Source organism: Musa acuminata, chromosome BXJ1-8 (genome assembly GCF_036884655.1).
Source record: "Musa acuminata AAA Group cultivar baxijiao chromosome BXJ1-8, Cavendish_Baxijiao_AAA, whole genome shotgun sequence".
NCBI classification, from domain to species: Eukaryota; Viridiplantae; Streptophyta; class Magnoliopsida; order Zingiberales; family Musaceae; genus Musa; species Musa acuminata.
This window is the reverse complement of record NC_088334.1, coordinates 36,395,552-36,421,500: the sequence shown is the minus strand read 5'-3', so window position 1 is coordinate 36,421,500 and position 25,949 is coordinate 36,395,552. Positions and strand designations below refer to the sequence as shown.

Sequence of the window (25,949 nt, the reverse complement as noted above, 5' to 3'; positions counted from 1 at the left end):
TGATTGTTTATGGGTTGACTTCAAGTATTAATACTTCAAATCATAGTTTAATCCATTAAAAAGGAGACTAAGACATGGTACATTTAACAGCATGCAGGTAAAAGAACATCTCGATCTAACTCAGACGGACAGTGCACTGTTCTTACCTGCTGCATATATAGATTTGCCTGTCTGATAAAACTAGGTAATGTTTGAGCAACCACAGTTACTGCTTGAGGTAGATGAAACTGAGATTTTCGCTGGTCAATTTTCCAACATTTTCTGGCTTGTTAATCTCTGCAACAAGTCAACGACGTACCTCATCGATGGTCTGCTTTCGGGGTTTAACTGGACACAGCCTAATGCTATCTTGAGTGCAGTGGTAATCTCATCTTCTCTCTCTGTTTCCCGGGTCAAATTAGGGTCTACCACATCCAACAGTGTCTTCCTCTCTTCGATAGAGATCTGAACCCATCGAACTAAGTCCATGTCCGAAGTCTCCATCAGAACAACCGGAGATCTTCCACAGATCAGTTCCAGTAGGATGACTCCATAGGAATACACATCCCATTTCTGTGATGGTCTGAGAGATTTGATTGCCTCTGGAGCTTGATAGAACAATGCATTGCTCCAAACAGGACTGATCGATGGTGTTCCTGTTTCCATGTTGGTGGTGAGGTGCCCAAGTCCGAAGTCCGATATGTATGGCTCCATGTCTATTCCGAGGAGTATGTTGCTTGGCTTGAGATCTCCATGGACGTACTTCTTGGGGCTGAAATCATGCAAGAAGGCCAAACCCTTTGCGACCCCCTTCATGATCTTAAGCCTCACATCCCATGACAGCGGCGACAAGCTCATGCTTCCTATGCACGACAGAAATGGCCATCAGCAGATGCACTGTAATCTAGCAAGGAGTTCTTCGACACTTACCATGGATTGCATTGGAGAGGTTGCCATTGGGAATGTAGTCGTATATAAGAAGTTTCTCGTCGGCAGACCAGTAGAAAGCTCTTAGGAGAACGATGTTGTGATGCCTCACTTTTCCGATGGCTTCCACCTCTGCTCGGAAATCTTTGAACCTCTGCGACCCACCTTCGCCTAATCTTCTTACCGCCAGTGTCAATCCGTCCTCCAAGATCACCTTGTACACAATCCCAATCCCACTCTTCCCCAGCACGAAGGCGGAGCCCTTCAGCAGATCTTCCAAGTCGAACCGCACCTGCTTATCTACTGGTATGAGATCAAATTGCTCAGCATCCTCTGCCGGAGTCTCGCTTCCATCTTTCCCGCAGCATAAACACTTCTTCCCATCTTTGTTCTTGGAAGACACTGCTCTCCTGTAACAATAGAAGAAGAGCATAGCCATGAGAGCAATTGCAGCAACGTCAGCTACGACTATGGCTACCACCAACTTTTTGCTCAGACCATTTCTGGTTTTTTTGCTATTGTTGGGTTCAGAAGCTAGAGGTGAATGGTCACTCGGCAAGGATGGCAATAGCCATGGGCTGCTGGCTGCTCTGCTCGACAGAGAACAGGGGTTCTTCAATGGCGGACCGCAAAGCCCAGGATTTCCAATAAATGCAGTTGGTCCTCTGTTCGGTAAAGCTCCATTCTGTGGGATCGAGCCGGTCAAGTTGTTGAACGCAAGATCGATGTAGACTTTGTCCGGTAAGTCTCCGAGAGTTGCAGGAATGGCACCGGAAAAGAGATTGTGTGAGAGGTCGACCGTGCCACCAAGGCTAGACAGGTTGCCGAAGTCGCTAGGGATCGAACCGTTGAGCCTGTTGTAAGAAAGGCTGAGCTTTTCCAAGGCGGCAAGATTGGTCCCGAAGCCTGCCGGGATGGAGCTCGTCAAGTTGTTGTGGCTGAAATCAAGGACCTTCAACCTCTTGCAACGGAGGATAGAAGCAGGTATTGCGCCATGGAGCAGGTTCTGCGAAAGGTCCAAGATTTGGAGGAGAGAGAGGTTGCCGAGCTGAGGAGGAACAGGACCGGAGAAGGAGTTCCCGTAAAGAACCAGGCTTTGGAGCCGGCCGGCGGCGAAGAGTCCGGAAGGCAGGCTCCCGTGAAGCCTGTTGCTCCTGAGGTTGATGTGCCGAAGAGAAGAGAAGGAGCCAAGCGAGGAAGGAAGAGAACCCAAAAGCCTCTTCTTTGGGAGGCTAATGGAGACAACCCTTCTTTCTTCACAAGTGATCCCATTCCAAGAGCACGGGTCGGCACCGGAGGAGTTCCAGTTGGCCATGGAACCATCAGGATCTTCTTGCACGGCTGACTTGAAAGAAAGAAGTGCAAGGCCCTCCTCGTTCAACGCGACTACAGGAAGAAGAAGAAGAAGAAGAACCCAGAGAGGAGATTTCCTGAGTTGAAACTCCATGAAAAAAGAGAATAATCGTCTTCTTCCTGTGACTACTCTAAACAAGCTCAGAAAAGAAATGCATAACAAGGAAGCAGTGAGGGAGTTTGGGAAGAAACCACTGACACCTAGAGAGAGAGAGAGAGAGAGAGAGAGAGAGAGAGAGAGAGATCAACTTGGAATGGAGTTTGGTGAGGGGGTTTTGTCACTTGGAGAAGGAAATTTATGACAGGCGAAATTGCATGTGATGATGGATGGGATAATGATCTTTTTTATATTGGGTGACAGGAGTTTGACATGCGGGCAAAGCATCCTTAAGGTTTGATCTCATCCACCTCTACACATACTGTTTCTGTTTTCTTCTGTTGCTTTGTACATTTGCCTTAGTTTGAATTCACAAAGGCCCTTTAATTTGAAGGTGTGTAAGCTCCATCTGGTTCAAAAAGATATTTAAGGGCAACTAAAGCAGAAAAAATCTCTAATAATTTGTCAGATGACATCTCTATTGAGAATTTATCCACTATAAGAATAGAATGTTGCCTCTTATCCGCACTACTTTTTACCACCTTTTTTTTGCTATATTCAGCAAGTCTAAGTAAGGCCACCCTCCTACTATGTTGTAAAAGGGAATGATATGATCCAATCAATATTTTTTTAGAATTTTCTGAATCTGTTCATATCATTGAATCCGTTTAGGTCAATCTTGGGCTTTTATCCTCCTCTTTTTTGTTTGTCTCCTTACATGTCTTTATCTTTTTCTCTGTTTTATAAGAAAAAAAAAAGAGAGTAAGCAAGAAAAAAAAAGAAATTAAATAAAAAAATCGCTTGGTTCACATACAATTAAGTCAAACAAAAAATTAGTCTAATTTGAATCGATTTTTTAATCATATATTCTTGTTTCACATTTACTAATCAACGCAACCTATGCTGGATAATCTTTCATCTACAGCTACACCCTATTCCATTTATATTATTACAGTATAATCTATAACCTCCAAGTATTACGTTATTATTATGTTTAGGGTTGAGTTCTGCGATCATCCACAACACCAAGTCCTTTGTGTTTTTATTCTAATGTTGTCAAAAAAGGGTTTTAGGGTTTGATCATTCTTCTAGGTTCAAAACTACAATGACAACTAACATTATTTGTGATAGAGCTTTAATGTTTTCTTTAAGATATGTCTTTATTTTTATAAAAATATTTAGTAAAAAATTTAAAATTTTGGTTTATTGTATAGCTAGGATTTTAGGGTTGCATAAATGTTTGCTATTCTAAACGATGTTATGAAATCTTATTATTTTACTACCAATATTTTGAGTATTTTTAAAAATAAAATTTTTATCCAAAATAATATGTTATTTTGCCTTATTTATTTTATTTCTAATAAATTATAATTCATCCATGTAATATTTTTCACATTTGAGCTTAAAAAGAGGTATAAAATATATATAGAAAATTTGGTCTAGAGAAAAATTTTCCTAAAATGTGTGCACTATTTTTGAGAAAATATTCAAAAATATTGCACCAAATAGGTGCACTTTCCATTTTAGAAAATATTTTGGTATTTTATGGATTTTTGAGCATCCGTATCATTTTTCTATTTTTTTTCTTATTGTGTCTAATTCTAAAAACCTATAAAGCATGAATGCAATGTTTTTTCATATTTAAGCTTCTAAATAGGTCAACAATATATGTAGAAAATTTGGCACAGAAAAAATTTTCCTCATAGGTCATACATTGTTATTGAGAAAAATTAAAAAAATAATTCATCACAAAGATGCACTGTTTAAAAAGATCTAAAATTTTTAAGAAAGCTTTAAATAGGACACTCATGAACATATGCTACTGGACTTTTATTTTAGAGAATTTTTTGATATTTTTATAAATTTTTGGGTATCTGAACAATATGTCACTTTTCTATTTTCTGCTTCTTTTTTATTTCTAAAAATTATAATGCATCCATGTAATATTTTTTCATATTTGAGCTTCTAAGGAGGTTAACAATATATATAAAAAATTTGGTCTAGAAAAAAAAATTCTAATAAGTGATGCACTATTTTTTTGGTAAAATAAAAAATAATACATTGCAAAGATGCATTGTTCAAAATGATCTAAATTTTTAGACAAACTTTGAATAGGACACTTATGAACATATGTCGCTAGTCTTTTATTTTAGAATTTTTTTTTGGATATTTTCATTGAATTGTGAGCATCCAGATAGTGTGTCATTTTTTATTTTCTTCTCATTTTTATATTTCTAATAAATTATAATATATCTATGTAATATTTTCTCATATTTGAGCTTCTAAATAGGCTAGCAATATATGAAAATTTTTAATCTAGCAAAAAAATTTCCTAATAGATGATGCACTATTTTTGAGGAAAATATCAAAAAACTATGTATTGCGTAAATATATTATTCAAAATGATCTTAAATTTTTAAGAATCCTTTAAATAAGACACTTATGGATATATGTCACTGGTTTTGTATTTTAGAGATATTTTGATTTTTTAAGCATCAAAACAATTTGTTATTTTTTTCTTATTTTCTGTATTTCTAACAAATTATAATGTACCTATATAACATTTTTTCATATTTGAGCTTCTAAATGAGTCAACAATATATTAAAAAATTTGGTCTAGAAATAAAATTCCTAATAGGCGATACATTATTTTTTTGAGAAAAAATAAAAAATAATGCATTGCATCGATACACTATTCAAAATGATCTAAAATTTTTAGAAAAACCTTGAATAGGACACTTATGGGCATATGCCACTAGTTTTCTATTTTAAATTATTTTGTATTTTTATAATTTTTGAACATTTGAACAATGTGTAAATTTTTTTTCTTATTTTTTTATTTTTAATAAATTATAATACATATGTATAATGTTTTTTCATATTTGAGCTTTTAAATACATCAAAAATATATGTAAAAAATTTGGTCTAGGAAGAAAATTTTCTTAATATGTGATGTACTATTTTTGAGAAAAAAAATAAAAATAGTGCATCCATAGATGCACTATTCAAGATATTCTCATTTTTAGGAAAGCTTTAAATATAACACTTAAAAACATATATTACTGATTTTTTGTTTTAGACAAATTATTTGATATTTTTATAATTTTGACCATATGAACACTAAGTCATTTTTTTTATTTCTAGCAAATTATAATGCATCCATGAAATATTTTTTGACATTGAATCTTCTAAATAGGTCAATAATATATATATATATATATATATATATATATATATATATATATATATATATATATTTTTTGGTTCAGAAAATTTTTTCAAGTGATGTACTATTTTTGAAAAAAAATAGAAAATAGTGCATTACATGGATGCACTATTTATCATGATTTCAATTTTTTAGGAAAGCTTTGAATATGACATGTATGAACATATATAACTGGTTTTCTATTGCAGAGATATTTTTTTATTTTAGAATTTTTTAATCATCTGAACAATGTATTATTTTCTATTTTTTAAATTTTTAATAAGTTATAATTGCATCCACATAGTTGATTTTTTACATTTTAGCTTCTAAATAGGTCAATAATATATATAGAAAATTTGATCCAGAAGAAAATTTTCTAATAGATGATCCACTATTTTCAAGAAAAATAAAAAATTCTATATCGTATCGATATACTATTCAAAATGATATGAAATTTTTAGGCAAACTTTTAATAGGACACTTATAGACATATGTTATTGGCTTTCTATTTTAGAGATTTTTTTCTATATTTTTATAATTTTTGAGCACTTAAACCGTTTATCATTTTTTCATTGCATTATTTTTTATAGATGCAATGTTCAAAATGATCTCAAATTTTTAGGCAAGCTTTGAATACCACACTTATAGACATAAGTTACTAGTTTTCTATTTTAGAGAATTTTATTAGTATTTTATGATTTTTTTAGTAATTGAACAGTATATCACTTTTTATTTTTTTTTCTAACAAACTAGAACACATCAACAAAATATTTTTCACACTTGACCTTCTAAACTAGTCAACAATATATGTAAAAAAATTGGTCTAGAAAAAAAATTTCTAATAGGTGAAGTATTTATTTAAGAAAAAAATAAAAAATAATGCATTGCATAGATGCACAGTTCAAAATAAACTTAAATTTTTAGGCAAACTATGAACATGACACTTATAGACATATATCACTGGTTTCGTATTATAAATTTTTGAGCATCTGAATAGCGAATCATTTTTCTATTTTTATTATTTTTTAAATTTTAAACAAATTATAATGCATGCATATAATATTTTTTCACATTTGAGCTTTTAGATAGGTAAAAAATATATATAGAAAATTTCCTCAGCTAAATTTTTTTTTCTAATAAGTGATGCATTATTTTTGAGAAAAAATAAAAAATAATGCACCGCATAGATGTACTCTTCAAAAAGATTTTAAATTTTTAGAAAAGATTTAAATAAGAATCTTATGGACATATGTCATCAATTTTTCATTTTAATTTTTTTGATATTTTTATGAAATTTTGAGCATTTGGATAGTATGCCATTTTTTTTATTTTTATCTTTGTTTTTTATATTTCTATTAAATTATAATGCATCCATGCAATGTTTTTTCACATTTGAGCTTCTAATTAGGTCAATAATATATGTAAAAAAAAATTTCTAAAAAAGATGTTCCTAATAGTTCAATAATATTTCTTTTATCCAAAAAATAATGCATCACGTAAATGCATTGTTCAAGATGGTCTCAAATTAAAAAAAAAAAAAGCTTTGAATAGTACACCTATGGACATATGTCATTGGTTTTCTAATTTAGATTTTTTTTTATTTTTTGGATTTTTGAGCATTTGAAAAATGTGCCATTTTTATTTTTTATTCCATATATTTCTGTATTTCTAACAAATTATAATGTATTCATTTAATATTATTTTATATTTGAGCTTCTAAATGGGCCAACAATATATGTACAAAATTTGGTTTAGAAAAAAAAATCCAAATAGTTGATGCATTGTTTTTGAGGAAAAATAAAAATTAGTGTATTGCAAAGATGCACTATTCAAAATAATCTAAAATTTTTAGGAAAGCTTTAAATAAGACGCTTATGAACACGTGTCATTGGTTTTTCTATTTTGAGTTTTTTTTTGATATTTTTATGAATTTTTGAGCATATGAACAATGTATCATTTTTTTATTTTCTATTTATTTTTTATTTCTAGCAAATTATAATGCATTCATGCAGTGTTTTTTCACATTTGAGTTTTTAAGTAGGTCAACAATACATTAAAATTTTTTATTTTGAAATTTTTTTTCTAATATGTGATGCACTATTTTTGAAGAAAAATAAAAAATAATGCGCCGATATATGTACTTTTTAAAATAATCTCAAATTTTAAAAAAAATTTTGAATAGGATACTTATAGACATATGTTACTGATTTTTTATTATAGATTTTTTATATTTTTATGAATTTTTTATCATATGAACAATGTATAATTTTTTTATTTTTTTATTTTTTATTTCTAACAAATTATAATGCATCCATATAATATTTTTTACATTTAAGCTTCTAAATAGGTCAATAATATATGTAGAAAATTTGATCTAGAAAAAAATTCTAATAGGTGATGCACCATTTTTATGGAAAAAAAAAAAAAAACAGAGCATCACATATCTATTCATAATGATCTCAAATTTTTAGAAAAGCCTTAAATAGGAAACCTATGAACATATATTATTGGTTTATCGTTTTAGAGAATTTTTTGATAATTTTATGAATTTTTAATCATCTAAACAATGTGTTATTTTTAATTTTCTCTTTGTTTTTTTATTTCTAACAAATTATAATGCATCTATATAATGTACTTTCACATTTGAGCTTCTAAATAGGTCAATATTAGAAAATTTGATCTTAAATTTTTTTTAATAGGTGATGTACTATTTTTAAGACAAAATCAAAAGTACTATATCACATAGATACACTATTCAAAATGATTTGAATTTTTTAGACAAGCTTTAAATATGACACTTATGGGCATGTATCTAGTTTTCTATTTTAGAGTTTTTTAATATTTTTATGAATTCTTGAGCATTTGAACCGTGTGTCATTTTTTTTTATTTTCTCCTTGTTTCTTCAAGTAATTTTTTATTGAAATATTAATTCTAATCTCTTTTGGCTTCAAACATGAAATAATCATGTAATCAAATGTTTATTATACACATGCAAAGTTCAAAGCCAACTGCAAGAATATTGATTTATTCATATATATTTTTTGTTTATATAAATTCTTATTTAATTTATGTTTAATTTTTATTGATAATTTTTAAATTTCATCTTTGCAGTTTTATTTGTTGGTATTTGTGGATTATGTCATTCCGATTATGAAGTAGGGTCCAAAAGCCATTCTTGTTGGATTTTTTTGAGGTGAAATTTCATTTTCGTCATTTATGATGAAGTTTTATGGATTATTTTCATCATTTATGACACCTACTAAATATAGTCAAGCAAAATTGGTTCAAATATCACCAAGACAGTGTCACTTATATATTAAAAATAGTACTAAGTCATTTCCTATATATCCCTAATATTCCTTTATCTCATGAATTAATATAAGTAATTATAGAAAGATGGTATCAAAATAATAAGTTTTTAGTAAATGGACTGGAACTATTTTTTTTTTAGTCTGATATATCTCTTCTGCTTAATCTACCTAATACTAAAGAAGTTATTGATCTAAAAATATTTAGATCTGTGAAATATCTTACACACAAGTATTTTTTCTTTAAATGACCAACCTATAAGGATTTAAAAAGGTTGGTGATAAATTTATATCCAAATGATGATGAGGAATTAGTGATAGACTATTGTTGGATGTATGTATTATATATTTTCGATTGTATATTATTTTGTCAAAGCAATTACGTATTACAATGGTCCTTAGTATCAACTATTGTTGATTTGAAAATTTTAAATAAGTATAATTGGCCAATAGTAGTTTATTAATTTATTTATGAAAAGATTTCTTTAAGAGTGAATGGATTTCAAGAATTTCAAGAATTGGAATCCTTTAAGAAAGAATGCGAAGAATTATAGAGAAATGAGGCTTCAACTATCGGTTATTTAAAAGGTTGTCTACTTATATTGTAGGAAGCTTACGTATAAGTTTATAATTTTTAAATTATGATACCCTATTTTTTTTGTATAATATAATTTAATTCTAACATGTATTTGAAATTTGATCCAATTAGTTTTGTGAACATATCCTATGCTTTAAGTTATCATATGAAGTAGAATATTTAAGATTATAGAAATAGTCTATGTTAGGATCTTAATAGTACCAAGAGGAGGGATGAATTAGTGCTGTAGTAAATTTTAACTAACTTTCAAGTTTAATCATAAATTTTATATCAGAAATACGATTAACCAAATATCAAGTGCGAGTAAGGATTATGAGTGAAGTGAATAATACGTAAGCAATCACAAATAAAAGTCACATTTAGAAGAAAAAATGTAGATCGATTTATAATGGTTTAGTCTTTTCGATTTACGTCTACTCCCGATTCCTCTTCCCTCGAGACTACCAATTTTCACTATCGATCTTCTTTCTAATGGACAAAGATTAACTATCCTTGTTATAACCTTCCTTATTTTTACAAGCTTAGGAGAGAACCTCCACACTCACTCTTTTACAACAGATCTCTTGCTTCCTACAGCTTAGTATCACAACTAAACTCAAGAGAGGGGAAAAGATTCAAATAATGCTCAAAGAAAAAACTATAATATTTCATAAACCTAAGAATCGATGCTCATCAACCAAACTTGAATAAGGTATTTATATGCTTCAAATGACTTAAAGAAAGAGCTAAAAATTTAAATCTCAAAAATTTTGGAATATAGGTGGTACTACTGCTAGCACTGGGTGGTACCATCATTGTAACTTTTAATGTCGTAATTTTAGACTTTAATGATATTACTATTATAAAATTTGAATTATAGATAGTACTATTACTGTCCTAGGTAGTACTATTATTGCTATAGATAGTACTATTATTGCCATAGGTAGTACTACTATCAACATATTTATGAAATTTTTGGCATATTATGCGCTCCTCCATTATGTCATCTAATCTTTCGATACTTCATTTAAACCTTCAATATATCGTCTTTTCCTTCAGTATATCATATATTCCACTAGTATGTTAACTTTCCCTTGACATCCAATCTTCCGATGTAATATCCGATCCTTCCGTTATGATGCCCGAACTTATAGCACGAAGTTTGATCTTCGACATATCGACTAATCCTTCAACTCAACATCTAATATTTGATATGATAATTTCTTAATGCAATATCTGACTCTCCTACTCGATAATTAACCCTTAGATGGTCCAAGTCCATAATCGAAGTATTTCCTATTTCACTTATCTCAAAAACATATTAGTCCAATAAAGTCATCAATTTATTTCATTATCAAAATCTAGGATTCAATAGTTTATTTCCATATTGCATTGAAAAATAATTAATAGAATGATATTAGCATTATTATATGATAAAGTAAGTACCTTATTTTAGAATTAAATTCAGATTTATTATTTTTTTAAATTATGTTTTATTACTTATTTATCATTAAAGAGTTAAATCCTTTACCATGTGAGGCATAGTTATATTCTTACGAGACATCACATACGAAGGTATTAGATGTTAAGATATTATAATTAAGTATCAATAGTTGAGGAGATAAGATCTACTAAGCGATTATATACTATTGAGGTATATTTCTTTTATAAGTCGTACCAATTATAGCTTTCTTTAAGATAACTAGATAATACATTTATTTTTCATTCTATATCAAAAAACTTAAACCTCTAATATATGTGTGGATAATATCAGAGAAGAACAATTAAAGCCATGTGAAACTCAACAATCTAATTGCAAAAGGTTGTGAGACATATCTTGAGACATAAGAGGTTTGTGATGTTAGTGTGAGAACATAGTTTGACTAATTTAGTCTATAAAATGGTGCCAAGGTAACTTGTGAGAAATTTACATCGATGATACAAACACATGATCCACAAAACCATCCTAGCAAAATAGTATACACATAACCTCTATGAATTTATGAGACACTAGAGGAACAAAGAGAAGAGGAGCTACTATGAAAAAAAAACTTTGAAGATGAAAGTCAAGAAAAAAATCATAGGAGAAATTAGAGAAGGATAAGGTGTTAGGACCAAAATCGATACTAAGAGGGGGGGTGAATTAGTGCTTTCATAAAAATTACATCGATTCAAAAATCTCGTTCAATAAATTCTGTATCAGAAAGATGAATTTAATTTAAAAGCGTTCGTAAGCGTAGTGAATAAGTAAATCAGTTTGTAATATGAATGAAAAGTATAAAGTAAATGCAAACTAGATTTATAGTGGTTCGATCATCGTGACCTACGTCCACTCCCGATTTCTCTTCACTCGAGGCCACCAACTTCCACTACTGATCTTTTTTTCTAACGGGCAAAGATCAACTATCCTTACAACTCTTTCTCCTTTGCACAAGCTCATGAGAGAACCTTTATACCCCTCTTTTACAAGTGTTCCCTCACACACCTCCCTTAGGACTATCATTAAGCTCTTGGAGGAGGGACTCTATACTTAAAAGAGTTTTACAACATTAGAATCTCAGAGTTTTTGCTCTCTTTTCGTGTGTTTTCCAAGCAAGAATTTGTGGGGTATTTATAGACCCCAAATGATTTCAAAACTTGGAGCCAAAATTCAAATCCTTGAGTTTTAAGGGTATGGGTGGTACCACCGCCTACCTTGGGCAATACCACTGCTTGCCAATCTGACACTAAATAGTACCACCATCTAGCCTGATGATACCACCGCCTAACAAATTGACACTGGGTGGTACCATCGCCCAATCTGACGGTACCATTGCTTGATAGTATGAAAAAGTGTGTACTTGACTTTTCCAGCTCATGGGTGACTGAACGAGCCTTCCACTTGCCCAAAATAGTCCCAATAGGCCCCTAATTGAGTTGAAATAGTTACACTAAAAAATAACTCAATTACGACCTAAACTAACTCGATCTAGACAAATTATTACAAAGCACGAATCATCTGTTGTCTGACATGTCATTAGTGCTTTCGACGCTTCGTCCGATCCTTCAACGCTTCGTTTGATCCTTCGATGTATCATCCTCTCCTTCGATGTATTGTCCAATTAGTATGTTGATACCTACAAATTCTAATCTTCTTGGAGCAATATCCGATCCTTCGACCCGATGCTCGAACTCACGACACAAAGCCTTCTGTCGGTATATCGACCATTTCTTCGGTCTGATGTCTAGTCTTCTGACATGTTCAATTCCTGCGCAACTTCTTATTCTTCCTATTTTAATCAATTTGCCTCTCTTGATCGAAGCTAGTCCTACATTATTCAAAACACAGATTAGATCATAACATTATCAATTGGTTTCGTCATCAAAATCCGAGATTCAACAAGATTTACTATATTATTTTTTATCCTTATTCAATCTCAATAAATTATAATTATTCTATTTATGAAATTTAATAATTCAGAAACTAACAGTTCTACCATGAGCTACTATCCTTTATTAGCAATTGAAAACTTTATATTTTGTTTTTATCTTATAATTTCTAGTTGCAACATGTTTAATTTTAAAATTTCTTTGAATAATATAGTTTTTAAAGGATTTTAAAAATTCAGCCCTATCTAGAAACACTTGTCCAAAGATCTTATTTAGGTTACAAAATGATATATTAAAAATAATAATAATATAACTTTAATGTCATTCAAATATCATATATGATTACCAAATAGATCATTGTATAAACAATCATCATCATCAATGAAAAGAACTAGTGTGTTTAATAATATACTATCATCTTGGCTATAAACATATTCGGTAAATACTTTTTTAATATTATCATCCGTATCTTCACTTGAAATAATTCATTGACCAATTATATCTAAATGCAACATAGATATTTGGGTTTATGTAATCATCAACATATTCTTATAATCTTTCTTCAGCTAATTTATTTTCGAAGATATTACTATTATCATCATCGTCATTGTAATAAAATGGGTCATTCAAGCCTGTGAGTCTCAAAATTTAAGCTATTTGGCAAATGAATTTTATCAAAACTTAATATCTCACCTAATGTTTGTCTATCAATATCATCAATAACTAAAAATAATTCATCAGGAGTAAGATCCTCCTTATAATGAGATTATTATAGTTAAAAAATATTTTTAAAGATCAATGAACTAATATTTGTTAGGATCTTAATGACACTAAGAAAGGTGGGGGTGAATTAGTTCTTTCATAAAATTATGATTTTAAAATTTTTATTTGATAAAAATTGATATTGAAAGTATGCTTGACTTAGAGTAAGTGTAATAAGCAATTAAATCAGAAAGCAATAGCAATGAAGAGCCGAAAGGAAATGCATACCGAATTTATAGTAATTCGGTCGTCGCGACCTACGTTCACTCTCGATTCCTCTTCCGTTGAGGTCACGAGCGTTTACTAACAATCTTCTTTCAATAAACAAAGACCAATTACTCTCTTTACAACTCTTTTCCCTTTTCATAGGTTTAAGAGAGAACCTTTACAAGTCGTACAGCTCTCTTAAAATGAGCTCTAATCTTTAAAGAGGAGGAGGAGAACACTCAACACTTTTCAAGATATTTCAACTTAGAATCACAAGCCTTTTTGTTCGCTTTTCTTACTAACTCAAGTATGAATGAGTGAGATATTTATAGACCCTAAATGGCTTCAACAATGGAGCTAAAATGTCTCATCCTCGGGTTTCCGGGGTCTTAGTAGTACTACCGCTAGTGCTGGGTAATACCACTGCCTATAGCATTAACCAGTAGTGGTACTACCATCCAGTTTAGGTGGTACTACCATGTACTAGCGATACTACTAGCGATACTACTACTACTAGCAGTAGTATCACTAGGAGACCATGTACTAGCGATACTACTGCTAGTTTGGGTTATACCACCATCAGTCTAGGCCTTACCATTGCCTAACACTAGCGGTGCCACCACCGGGTCTTTCAAAAATCATACACTTCATACGTTTCAACTTATAGGTGGTTCCACTACTTGGTCTGGTGGTGCCATCGCCTGACCCAATTATGAGTCACTGAATGGGCTTCCAAATGGCCCAAATCAACCTCGATTCAGGCCCAATGGACCCCTTAATTGAGTTAACATGGTTATACTAAAAACTAACTCAATTAGACCTAAACTACGATGATTAAGATATAAATAATTATAAGACAAGAATTCTATATTATCCGACATGTCATTGGTTCATCCGAACTCCCGGCACATCATGCTTTTGCTAGTCACATGTGCCCTACAAGCCAATCCTGTGAGTGATGACACGTGTAACATGATACACATTCTTTATGTTTATTATTATTTGATATTATCAATATATTTGCATATATATTATGATGTCCAAGGATCTATGTAATAGGAATCAGAGCATAATGAGATCATGATAATGAGACTGATTCACTTTTAAACATAGACCTTAAATAATCCTAGTCATAGGTTACTCAAGAAGGACATCAAGATAGCCGGATAAACTGATGTGTTGTATACCTATCCATATGATGGAGATAGCTGGTCTCATAATTGCTTGTGTGGGGACACTAAGAATACAGTGCATGTGCTCATTAGAAAATGAGTTCACTAATTGATCTGCTCACGGAATACTGGTTGGTTGATGATATCTTATTATTAGATAACGATTTCATAGTCCCAATAGTATATCTGGTCCTTAGACTTGAGACACCAAGGATGTCCTATATGAGTACTCTACTCTTTGATACTAGACTTATAGGTTTGAAAGTTTCAGATCTAGTACAATCAGTCCTTGGGGGTGGCAACCAACCTTACGAGGGCTATTGAGTGTCGATAGAGGATCATCCACTCTCGATATCATAAGAGAAATATCTTGTGTATTCTTGCTTAAATAAATCCTTGGCCAAGGTTATTCGGATTGAGAGAGAAAAAATTCTCGGGAAAATCCGATTAGAGCGAGACTCGAGGAGAAACCGTATGGGCCTAACAACACCATACCCGATATATAGCCTTTAGAATATTAGATGAATAAGGGATTATAGATACATGGTAACTAAGGACAGATAGGTCCAAAGGAATGGATTCTCCTATATCATCTACGGACTACGACATAGTGTCCTAGTACGTCCATAGTCGATGAGTCGAGTGAATTATTATGGTGTTAATAATTCACTAAAACAGAAGTAGTTCTGATAGGTATGACTTATGGCCAGCTCGATATTAGACCTAGAGGATCACACATATATGGTAGGTATTGCAATGAGTATAGGTTCGAATATGAGATATCCGTTGGTGCCCCTATCTTATTAGATATCCAATAAGCCCTTGAATTATTGGATCCCATGGATGATATCCAATAAGAGTTAATAATAGATTATTAGGTAGAGACCCACTAATCTAAGAGGCTTGGATAATTGAATGGAGATCAGTACCCAATAGGGCAGGATCCATTAGGGTTAACTATGGGTCTTTATAAATATGAGGGAACTAAAGGCCTATAGGCTAGGGCTTCTAAGTTGCCACCTCTTATTCTCCTTTCCCCTTCTCCTCCTCATATAACAGACTTGGAGTTTGAGAAGAGTCATTATAGCCCTGCTATGTGGATCACCGCTAGAGAGGAGGACGCTTGACCTCCTTCATCCACTCCTACATGTTGAATCTCGAATTTTAATGATGAAGTCAATTGTAATTTGTTTGATTTAATCTATATATTGAGAAAAGTGTACAAAATTAACTACAGTAGTAGTAAGACATAAAACAGATGTTGTGTTAGAGTCGAGATCTTATTGGGAGTTCGAGAGTTTGACGGAAGTTTAGACATTCGTCGAAAGCTCTGCTAGAACCAACCGAGAAGTCTAGGAACTTACTAAAGAAGCTCATCGGAACTCACCAAGAAGATCGTCATAAAGTCCAGGAGCTTGCCGGGAGTTCACCAGAACATTGTAGAGAGTTTGTCGGATGTTAATCGGAAGTACGTCGGAAGAGCAATTGATGCACTAGAACAAGAAGCACTGTAAATTATGTCTTAATTATCGTAGTTAGAGCATAAATTAAGTTAGGATTAGGAGGTGATCCTACTAACTTAATTAGGGACCAATTGGGCCCTTAACAGGGCTAAATTGGGCCGAATTGAGTACCCAATTTAGCCCCTAAAAATATGACTGGTGGTGGCACCGCTGGGAAGGCAGTGCCCCTAGATTTATGGGCGATGGTACCGTCGACAATAGTTCTGCCAATGGTGGTACCGCCCCTATTCGGCGGTGGTACCGCCCAAAGTCAAATCAGCGACGGTAGTACCACCCAGTAACGACGGTGGTACCGCTAGTACCCCAGATTCCAGGGATGTGACACTTTTTAGCTCCAATTTTGAAGCCATTGGGGCCTATAAAAATCCCACCCTTTTCTGCATAAAAGGGCATGAAAGTGTTAGCTTAATCTTGAAGTCTTGAGTCATAAAAGTATTGTAAAAGTTAAATTTCTCCTCCTTCATCTCTTAGCCTTGTAACCATCCAAGAAAGAGAAGTGAGACTTAAAAGGGTTGTCTCCTAAACCCGAGAAAAGGAGGTGCTGTAAAGAGGTGTTCGATCTTTACCTATTGAAGGAAGGCCTTTAGTGGATGTCGGTGACCTTGTCGGAGGAGGAATCCGAAAGTGGATATAGGTCATCTTGACCGAACCACTCTAAATTTCGGTTTGCTTTTCATTTGTGCAATTTACTTTACTGCAAACCTCCTTAATCTTCTCTTGCACTTTTATGAAATCTTTTAAGTTCATCTTCTCTCTGAAATAGATTGAATCAAACCATTTTGTTACAATCAATTTTAAACGAAATGAATATTTTTCTGAAATCGTGAAAGTTTTCTACTGCACTAATTCACCCCCCCTCTTAGTGCCGCTCTTGATCCTAATAATTGGTATCAGAGCAAGGTTCACTCTCATTTGATTTTAAACTCAAGAAAGATGACATTTACTAGCAACCTAGAGGGCCATTCAATTACACTTCCGTTCATGTTCAATAGGACGGATTGCACATATTGAAAGACTAGAATGAGGATCTTCCTAATTTCAATAGATTTTGAATTATAGAATATTATAGAAAATGACTTTCAAAAGTCTTCTCTTCTAATGAATGACTAGAATGAGATAGAGAAGAAGACTTTCACTTTAAACGCAAAGGCTATGAATGTCTTGTTTTGTGCATTAGATAAAAACGAGTTTAATCGAGTATCGATTTGTGAATCGGCTTTTGATATTTGGCATACACTCGAAGTGACTCATGAAGGCACTAGAAGAGTGAAGGAGTCAAAAATTAATCTTTTAGTGCATTCTTATAAGTTGTTTCGAATGAAATAGAGTGAGACCATTGGAGATATGTACACTTGATTTACGGATGTCGTCAATGGTCTAAAAGGACTTGGTAAAAGTTTCTCGGATTTTAAACTTGTTAATAAGATTTTAAGTTCCCTTCTAAAAAGTTGGGACCCTAAAGTAACGACCATTCAAGAGCCCAAAGATCTAAATTATTTTCCTCTTGAAGAATTAATTGGGTCACTAATGACCTATGAAATGATATGTAAAGATCATGAAGAGCTTGAGGACACCCTTCCAAAGAACAGGAAGGATATGGCACTGAGAACACAAGAAGAACACTTGAAAAAAACCTCAAGTGATGAGGACCTTGATGAAGACTTGGCATTCTTAACAAGAAAATTCAAAAAAAATCATTAAAAGAACAAATTTAAAAATGATACTAAAAATAAATTTGAACTTAAGAAAGAACAAGTGATTTGTTATGAATGCAAGAAGCCAGGACACTTCAAGAGTGAATGTCCCTAAGCAAAGAGGAGGCAACCAAAGAAGAAGGCTCTCAAAGCTATATGGGACAACTCAAGTGCTTCCGAAGAAGAGGAGCCAACCAACACCGAGCAAGTTGCTCGCTATGCACTAATGGCTATTGGAGATGAGGAGCATGATTCTCTTATTAGTGATTATGATAGATTAAAAGTTGAGTACAATAATAGTTTAGCTTCATGTACGAAATGTGATGAACTAGAATTACTTCAAAAGGAAAACTTTCTACTTAAGAAAACCTTAGAAAAGTTTGAGGTTAGTAGTAAATCCTTAAACATGATCCTTGCCAACAAGGATTCATAGAAAAGGTGGAATCAGATTTGTGAGTAGCTCTCACCAAAATCCAACCACCTTTATTAAAGGCCCTACTTTGCATGTTTCAATCTAAAAGAAATGTAACTTTTGTTACAAATTTAGGCATGTAGCTTATCATTATCCATTTAAGAAATGTAGTTCACACAAATTAATTTTGGTTCCTAAAAGAACCTCAAATGACTCAATGCAACATGATAAGTTATGTAGATCGATTTTTGAGGCATCCAAGATCAAATGGGTACCTAAAAATCATCATTTTTTATAGAAACGTTTACCATCACAAGCTAGGAGCAAGAGATGGTACCTTGATAGTGGATGCTCAAGGCATATGACTGGAAATCCATCTCAATTCTCTAAGCTCACTAGCATAGATGAAGGATATGTCACCTTCGGAGACAACAACAAAGGTAAAATCATTGGCAAAGGAACCATAGGTAACAAATCCATCTTTTCTATTAAAGATGTATTGTTAGTTGATGGCTTAAAGCATAACCTTTTGAGCGTTAGTCAATTGTATGATAAAAGATACATCATTAAATTTGAATCTAATGCTTGCATTATTGAAAAACCATACAAAAACACATCTATGATTGCACTAAAATAAAATAACTTATACACTATTGACATTAATGATCTTTGCAATGAAATGTGTTTTTCAGTTTTGAATGACGATGCTTGGCTTTAGCATAGGAGATTAGGTCATGCTAGCATGAAACTAATCACTCAAATTTTAGCCAATGAACTTATAAGAGAAATTCCTCATATCAAGTTCATCAAAGATAATGTATGTGATGCATGTCAACTAGGAAAATAAATAAAAGGTAGCTTCAAACCTAAGAACCAAATAAGCATCTCTAGACCTTTGCAATTGATCCATATGTTCTTGTTCGGACTAATTGCTACAACAAGCCTAGGAGGTAGCAAATACGCATTTGTCATCGTGGATGATTATAGTAAATACACATGGACTTATTTTTTGGCACACAAAAGTGAATGCTTTAGGTATTTCTTTAAGTTTTGTAAACTTGTTCAAAATGAAAAGGGTTTTATGATTTCGTCAATTCAAAGTGATCACGGTGGCGAAATTCAAAACCGTGATTTCTAAGAATTTTGTAAATCTAATGGATATAACCATAACTTCTCTACTCCAAAAAATCCTCAATAAAATGGAGTAGTAGAAATAAAGAATAGAAACTTACAAGAAATAGTAAGAACCATATTGAATGAACATAGCTTACCCAAATATTTTTGAACTGAAGCCGTAAACACAGCATCTTATGTCATAAATAGAGTTCTAGTAAGACCCTTACTCACCAAAACTCCTTATGAGTTATGGAACAACAAAAAACCCAATGTTTCATATTTTAAAGTTTTTGGGTGTAAGTGTTTTATCTTGAATGAAAAAAGATGTCTTAGGAAAATTTGATGCTAAATCTGATGAAGAAATTTTTCTTGGCTATTCTTCTATTTCTAAAATATTTTATATCTTTAATAAAAGAACTTTGATTATAGAAGAATCTATTCATATTGTTTTTAATAAAGTTTCCGAAGTTAAGAAAAATAATTTTGATGATGATGTTAATTTTGATGTTTTAAATTTAAATGAAACCCTTTCTCCATCTAGCAACTTGAATGCATTTACTTCTGAAACATCCTTACCTAAGGATTGGAAGTATATAGATGCTCATCCTAAGGAGCAAATCATAGGAGACATATCTAAAGGGGTTCAAATTCGTTCCTCTCTTAAGAATTTTTATGCAAACACCGCTTTTCTCTCCCAAATTGAACCTAAATGCATTGATGAGGCCTTGAAAAATGATTCATGGGTCATCGCAATGCAAGATGAGTTAAATCAATTTGAGAGAAATGATGTATAGAAGCTTGTTCCTAGCTCAAATGATCATTTAATTATTGATACTAAATGGGTCTTTAGAAACAAACAAGAAGAATTTGGTATCGTGGTTAGAAACAAGGCTAGATTAGTGGCTAAAGGTTTCAACCAAAAAGAAGGGATCGATTATGAAGAGACCTTTACTCCTGTGGCACGATTAGAAGCCATAGGGATGTTCCTTGCCTATGCTAGTAGTAATAATTTTAAGTTGTTTCAAATGAATGTTAAAAATGCTTTTCTTAATGACTTTATTTTTGAAGAAGTTTATGTTGAATAACCTCCTAGATGTGAGAATAATAATCTCCCTAATCATGTGTTTAAATTGACTAAAGCTCTCTATGGATTAAAACAAACCCCAAGGGCTTAGTATAAGAGACTTAGCTCATTTCTTATTGAAAATAATTTTTCTAAAGGCAAGGTCGATACTACATTGTTTATAAAAAATTTTAAAAATAATTTTTTTATTGTTCAAATTTATGTTGATGATATTATTTTCGGTTCCACGAATGAATCTTTATGCAAGTCATTTGCTAAAAGTATGAGTCTAGAGTTTGAAATGAGCCCAATGGGGAAACTAACCTTCTTTTTAGGCTTACAAATTAAACAACTTAGCAATGATATTTTTCTTAGTCAAACAAAATATGCTTTAGATTTGCTAAAAAGATTTAATATGGATAGCTCAAAGGCTATCAATACTCCTATGAGCACCTCTACTAAGTTAGATATTGATAAAAGTAGAGAAAGTTTTGATTAAAAAGCTTATAGGGGTATGATAGGAAGTTTACTATACCTCACCGTAACTAGACCGGATATCATGTTTAGTGTAGGACTTTGTGCTAGGTTTCAATCTACTCCTAAGATATCTCATCTTAAAACAATTAAGAGAATACCTAGATATCTTAAAGGAACCACAAATCTAGGATTATGGTATCCAAAATCTGAGAACTTTGAGCTAATTACTTATACTGATGCAGATTTTACTGGATGTAGATTAGATAGAAAAAGCATATCCGAAACATGTCAATTTTTAGGACACACACTTGTTTCTTGGTCTTCCAAGAAACAAAATTCGGTTGCACTATCTACAACCGAAGCCGAGTACATTGCAGCTAGTGCATGTTGTGCACAAGTTGTGTGGATGAAAAACACTTTAGAGGATTATAAGATTCACCTGAAAAACATTCTCATAAAATGTGATAACACAAGTGCAATATGAAATATGTTTAACAAAAATCAAATTCAACACTCTAGAACTAAACATATTGATATTATGCATCACTTTATACAAGATCATGTTAATAATCATGATAAAATCTTAGAGTTTATCGATACGAAATATCAATTAGCCGATATTTTTACAAAGCCCTTAAGTGAAGAACAATTTGATTTTATTAGAAAAGAATTATGAATGTTAATTTGTCTGAATGCATGAATTTCATTTTTGAACATTCTTGATTTTTTGGATCACTCACTTAAATACTGTACTGATAATTTTATGATGTGAATTATACATGATGATAAGGTTGTGTGCTTCAATAAATGTTGTTTACTTTGATGTTGGAATTTTGTGCTTTGATGCTGAAAGTTTCTATAATGTTGTGATCTCTTTAAATGGTGAGCATGTTATCATACAATGATGCAATATCATGTTTACTTTGATGATTATGATTTCTATTGAATATTGAGAAGTTTTAATCGGATTCTTAACTTTTAAGTGCTACAAGCACTAATGATATTATCTCATACAAGTAGTGATGATAGGCTATGACAAAACATTTTATAAATGCATGAAGTGTTTATACATATCTTGATGTTTGATTCATGGAAATCATTGACAAATGCATCTCTCACGGATTTCACTCTTATGAATTTTTAATAAGAAATGGATTTGATATAATGCTCTTCTCACTATGAAGTTTTATTCATGAATTTTTTCTTTATGTGATACTCCTCTCCCATGAAAATTGAAGGAATTCCAATGGATATATTAATCCTTGAAAGATGAATTCTCGTGTGTGATAATGAAAGCATTTGTGTGATAATTTTCATAGGGATTTGATTTCATATTGATATCTCGATCCTTTTCATGAATCCCTTCTCTTTGTCAAAATGAAAGCATGTTTTAACAAAAACTTCTTTATCATTTTTTACTTGATTCAAATCATTTCACAAATTTAGTTCTTAATGGATTCCCTCCTTACCCTCTTTCCTCTTCTTAATGCAAAATGTGATGACAAAGGGGGAGAAGTTATTGAAATCAATCATTTTAATATTGATAACATTTAATGATGAGAACTTTTGAGAGTGAAACTTGCTTGATTTTTTTTACCACACTTGCATTATTGAATTGTTCTCTTTTTTGTTGATGACAAAGGGGGAGAAATAATACCAAAATATGGTAAATTGATGACAAATGTATACAATGTATTTCATCATATATACTTGAAATATTTGTTGATGACAAATGTTTGCCATAGAATACTGAATTGTTATCTTTGTCATCTTTCATATTTGAAATATCATACTTGAAAATGGATATGATGCCTTGACATCATTTTGAAAAATACTTGATATCGTATTTTGAGAATGTTAGATCATGATAGGAATCATGATGTACATGTTGATAAGTTTAATAAACTTATCTTATCAGTTTGTTTCCTTAATTCAAAGGCCTTGAATTCAAGAATGTCTTTTCTCAAGTATGGCATATAGATAGGGGGAGTTAAGGTTAACTTCATCAGCAATTGATTGTCATCATAAAAAAGGGAGAGATTATTGAATCTCGGATTTTGATGATGAAGTCAATTATAATTTGTTTAATCTAATCTATATATTGAGAAAAGTGTGCAGGATTAACTACAATAGCAGTAAGACATAAAGCAGGTGTTGTGCCGGAGTCAAGATCGAGATCTCACTGGGAGTTCGAGAGTTCGATGGAAGTCCGGACATTCGTCGGAAGATTTACCGGAACCAACCGAGAAGTCCAGGAGCTTGCTAAAGAAGCTCGTTAGAACTCGCTAAGAAGATTGTCATAAAGTCCAGGAGCTTGCTGAGAGTCCGCCGGGAGTCCGTCGGAACATTGCCGAGATTTCGTTGGATGTTCACCGGAAGTACGCCGGAAGCTCGCCGAAAGAGCAATTAACGCACCAGAATAAGAAGCACTGTAAATTATGTCTTAATTATCGTAGTTAGAGTGTAAATTAAGTTAGGGAGCAATTAACACAACGAAACAAATATTTTTCTAAAATTGTGAAAGTTTTCCGTTACACTAATTCACCCTCCCTCTTAGTTCCACTCTTGATCCTAACACTACATATCTATAGGGATTCAAGGATATACGATCTCCATCGGTAACACAATTATCTCATGCGTGATTTTCATTTTCACAAATTTTGCGCACCAATTTTTGCACGATGATGAACATATTTTAGGAAATTTAGGATTTTTTATTTCTGTTTTTCCACTGCACATGTGATGTTGTCCCTCGATTTCCCTACAGCTTTCCATCAGCGTATTGCCCGATCCTTCAACATGTTGACTCTGCAACATTCGATCTTGGCGCAATATTTGATTCTTCCAGCCTGATACCCAATCTTTGACTTTGACCCAACGTTTGATTCTCCTGCTTCAATCATTTTGTCTTTTCATGATCGAAGATAGTCCTGCATCACTTTTCTCAAACATGGATTAGATCACAAACTCATCAATTGATTTCATCATTAAAATTTGAGATTCAACAATCTTCTCATTTTTAATGATGAGAACCAATTGATGACAAAATTTAACTAAACTCCTCTTATCTATATGTTATATTGAAATATACTTGAATTCAAAAAAATGATAACCTTTTAATCATAATCATCATAAGTTAAAGTATTACATTCCAAATCATCAAGGTACATTATAACATGTATAATTCCAAAACATAAAATTTCATATCATCACTTTGAGTATAATATGCATGATACCAAAACATTAAAATTTTTAAATCATTTATTATTACTTCTCCCCCTTTGTCATCAACAAAAAGGAGAAAAGTGCAACTAGTAATTTTTTTAAAACATGTAAGCTAGTAAGTTAGCAAGTTTTACTTCACTTTAGAACATGCAAGCTAGCAAGTTTTTGAGATGTGCAAGTTAGCAATTTTGCTTCTCTTGAGATATGCAAGTTAGCACTTTTGCTTCTCTTGAGATGGGCATGCTAGTAATTATCTTTCTCCCCTTTGTCATTAAAAAAAAAAAAAAAGAAGAAGGGAAGGATTCAATCGTGGAAAAATTTATATTAATATTTCAATCATCACAAAAAAAAGAAAGATCAAGTCATGAATACCAAAAGATCATAAATCATTTTTGATAAATCTCTTCTTTGTAAATAGCAAGAAGGAATGATAGGAAATGATCTTGAGTCAAAAAGAAAACTCAAGTCATGAAAACCGAGAAATCAAGATAATGATCCGAAAAATATGTTAGAAGAATTCATGTATTCGGAAGGTTTAACATGCCTAATTCTTTTCTAATGATATATCATGATTATTAACATGATCTCTAATAAAATGATGTCTAATATCAATATATTTAGTTTTATAATATTGAATGAGATTCTTTATTAAATATATTACACTAGTGTTATCATATTTTATATAAATATTTTTCAAGTAAAGTCCATAGTCTTCTAAAGTATTTTTCATCTAAATAAATTAGTGCAGAACATATACCTATTGCTGAAATATTCAGCTTCGGCTATAGATAAAGGAATATAATTTTATTTCTTGGAAGACCAAGAAACAAGTATATGACTTAGGAGTTGACATATTCCAAATGTGTTTCTTCTATCTATTTTACATCCGGTAAAATCAACATTGGCATAAGCAATCAATTCAAAATATTTAGATTTTGGATACCATAATCCTATATTAAAAGTTCTTTTTAATTACTTTAAAGTAAGATTATTTGATATTAGATTGAAATCTAGCACAAAGTCCAACACTAAATATAATATCTGGTCTAGTTATTGTGAGGTATAGTAAGCTACCTATCATACCCCTATAAATTTTTTGATCAAAACATTCTATATCATGGTTCATATCTAATTTTATAGAAGTGCTCATTAGTGTGTTAAGAGCCTTAATACTATCCATATTAAATCGTTTTAATGGAACCAAAGCATACTTAGTTTGATTAACAAAAATTTCATCACTTAGTTGTTTACTTTGCAATCCTATGAAAAATATCAATTCACCCATTAAACTCATTTTAAATTCTTGGCTCATATTTTTGGTAAAAGATTCAAAGACTTATTTGTAGAATTAAAAATAATATCATCAATATAAATTTGAAGTATAAAAAAATTATTTTTAAAATATTTAATAAATAATATGGTATCGACCTTGCATTTCAAAAAGTTATTCTTAATAAGAAATGAACTAAGTCTCTTATACTA

The 25,949-nt window shown here is 31.9% G+C and overlaps 1 protein-coding gene across 1 annotated transcript; it reads right to left on the bottom strand.

Annotated features, from left to right (window-relative positions):
* Positions 1 to 27: 27 nt before the first annotated feature.
* Positions 28 to 2,511, bottom strand: LOC135587757 (receptor protein kinase-like protein ZAR1). Its single transcript, XM_065079504.1, has 2 exons — positions 910 to 2,511; positions 28 to 842 (listed from the first exon to the last, which is right to left on the bottom strand). Exons 1-2 carry the CDS (start codon positions 2,351 to 2,353, stop codon positions 244 to 246), a joined length of 2,043 nt encoding a protein of 680 aa, XP_064935576.1. The 5' UTR covers positions 2,354 to 2,511; the 3' UTR covers positions 28 to 243.
* Positions 2,512 to 25,949: the final 23,438 nt, after the last annotated feature.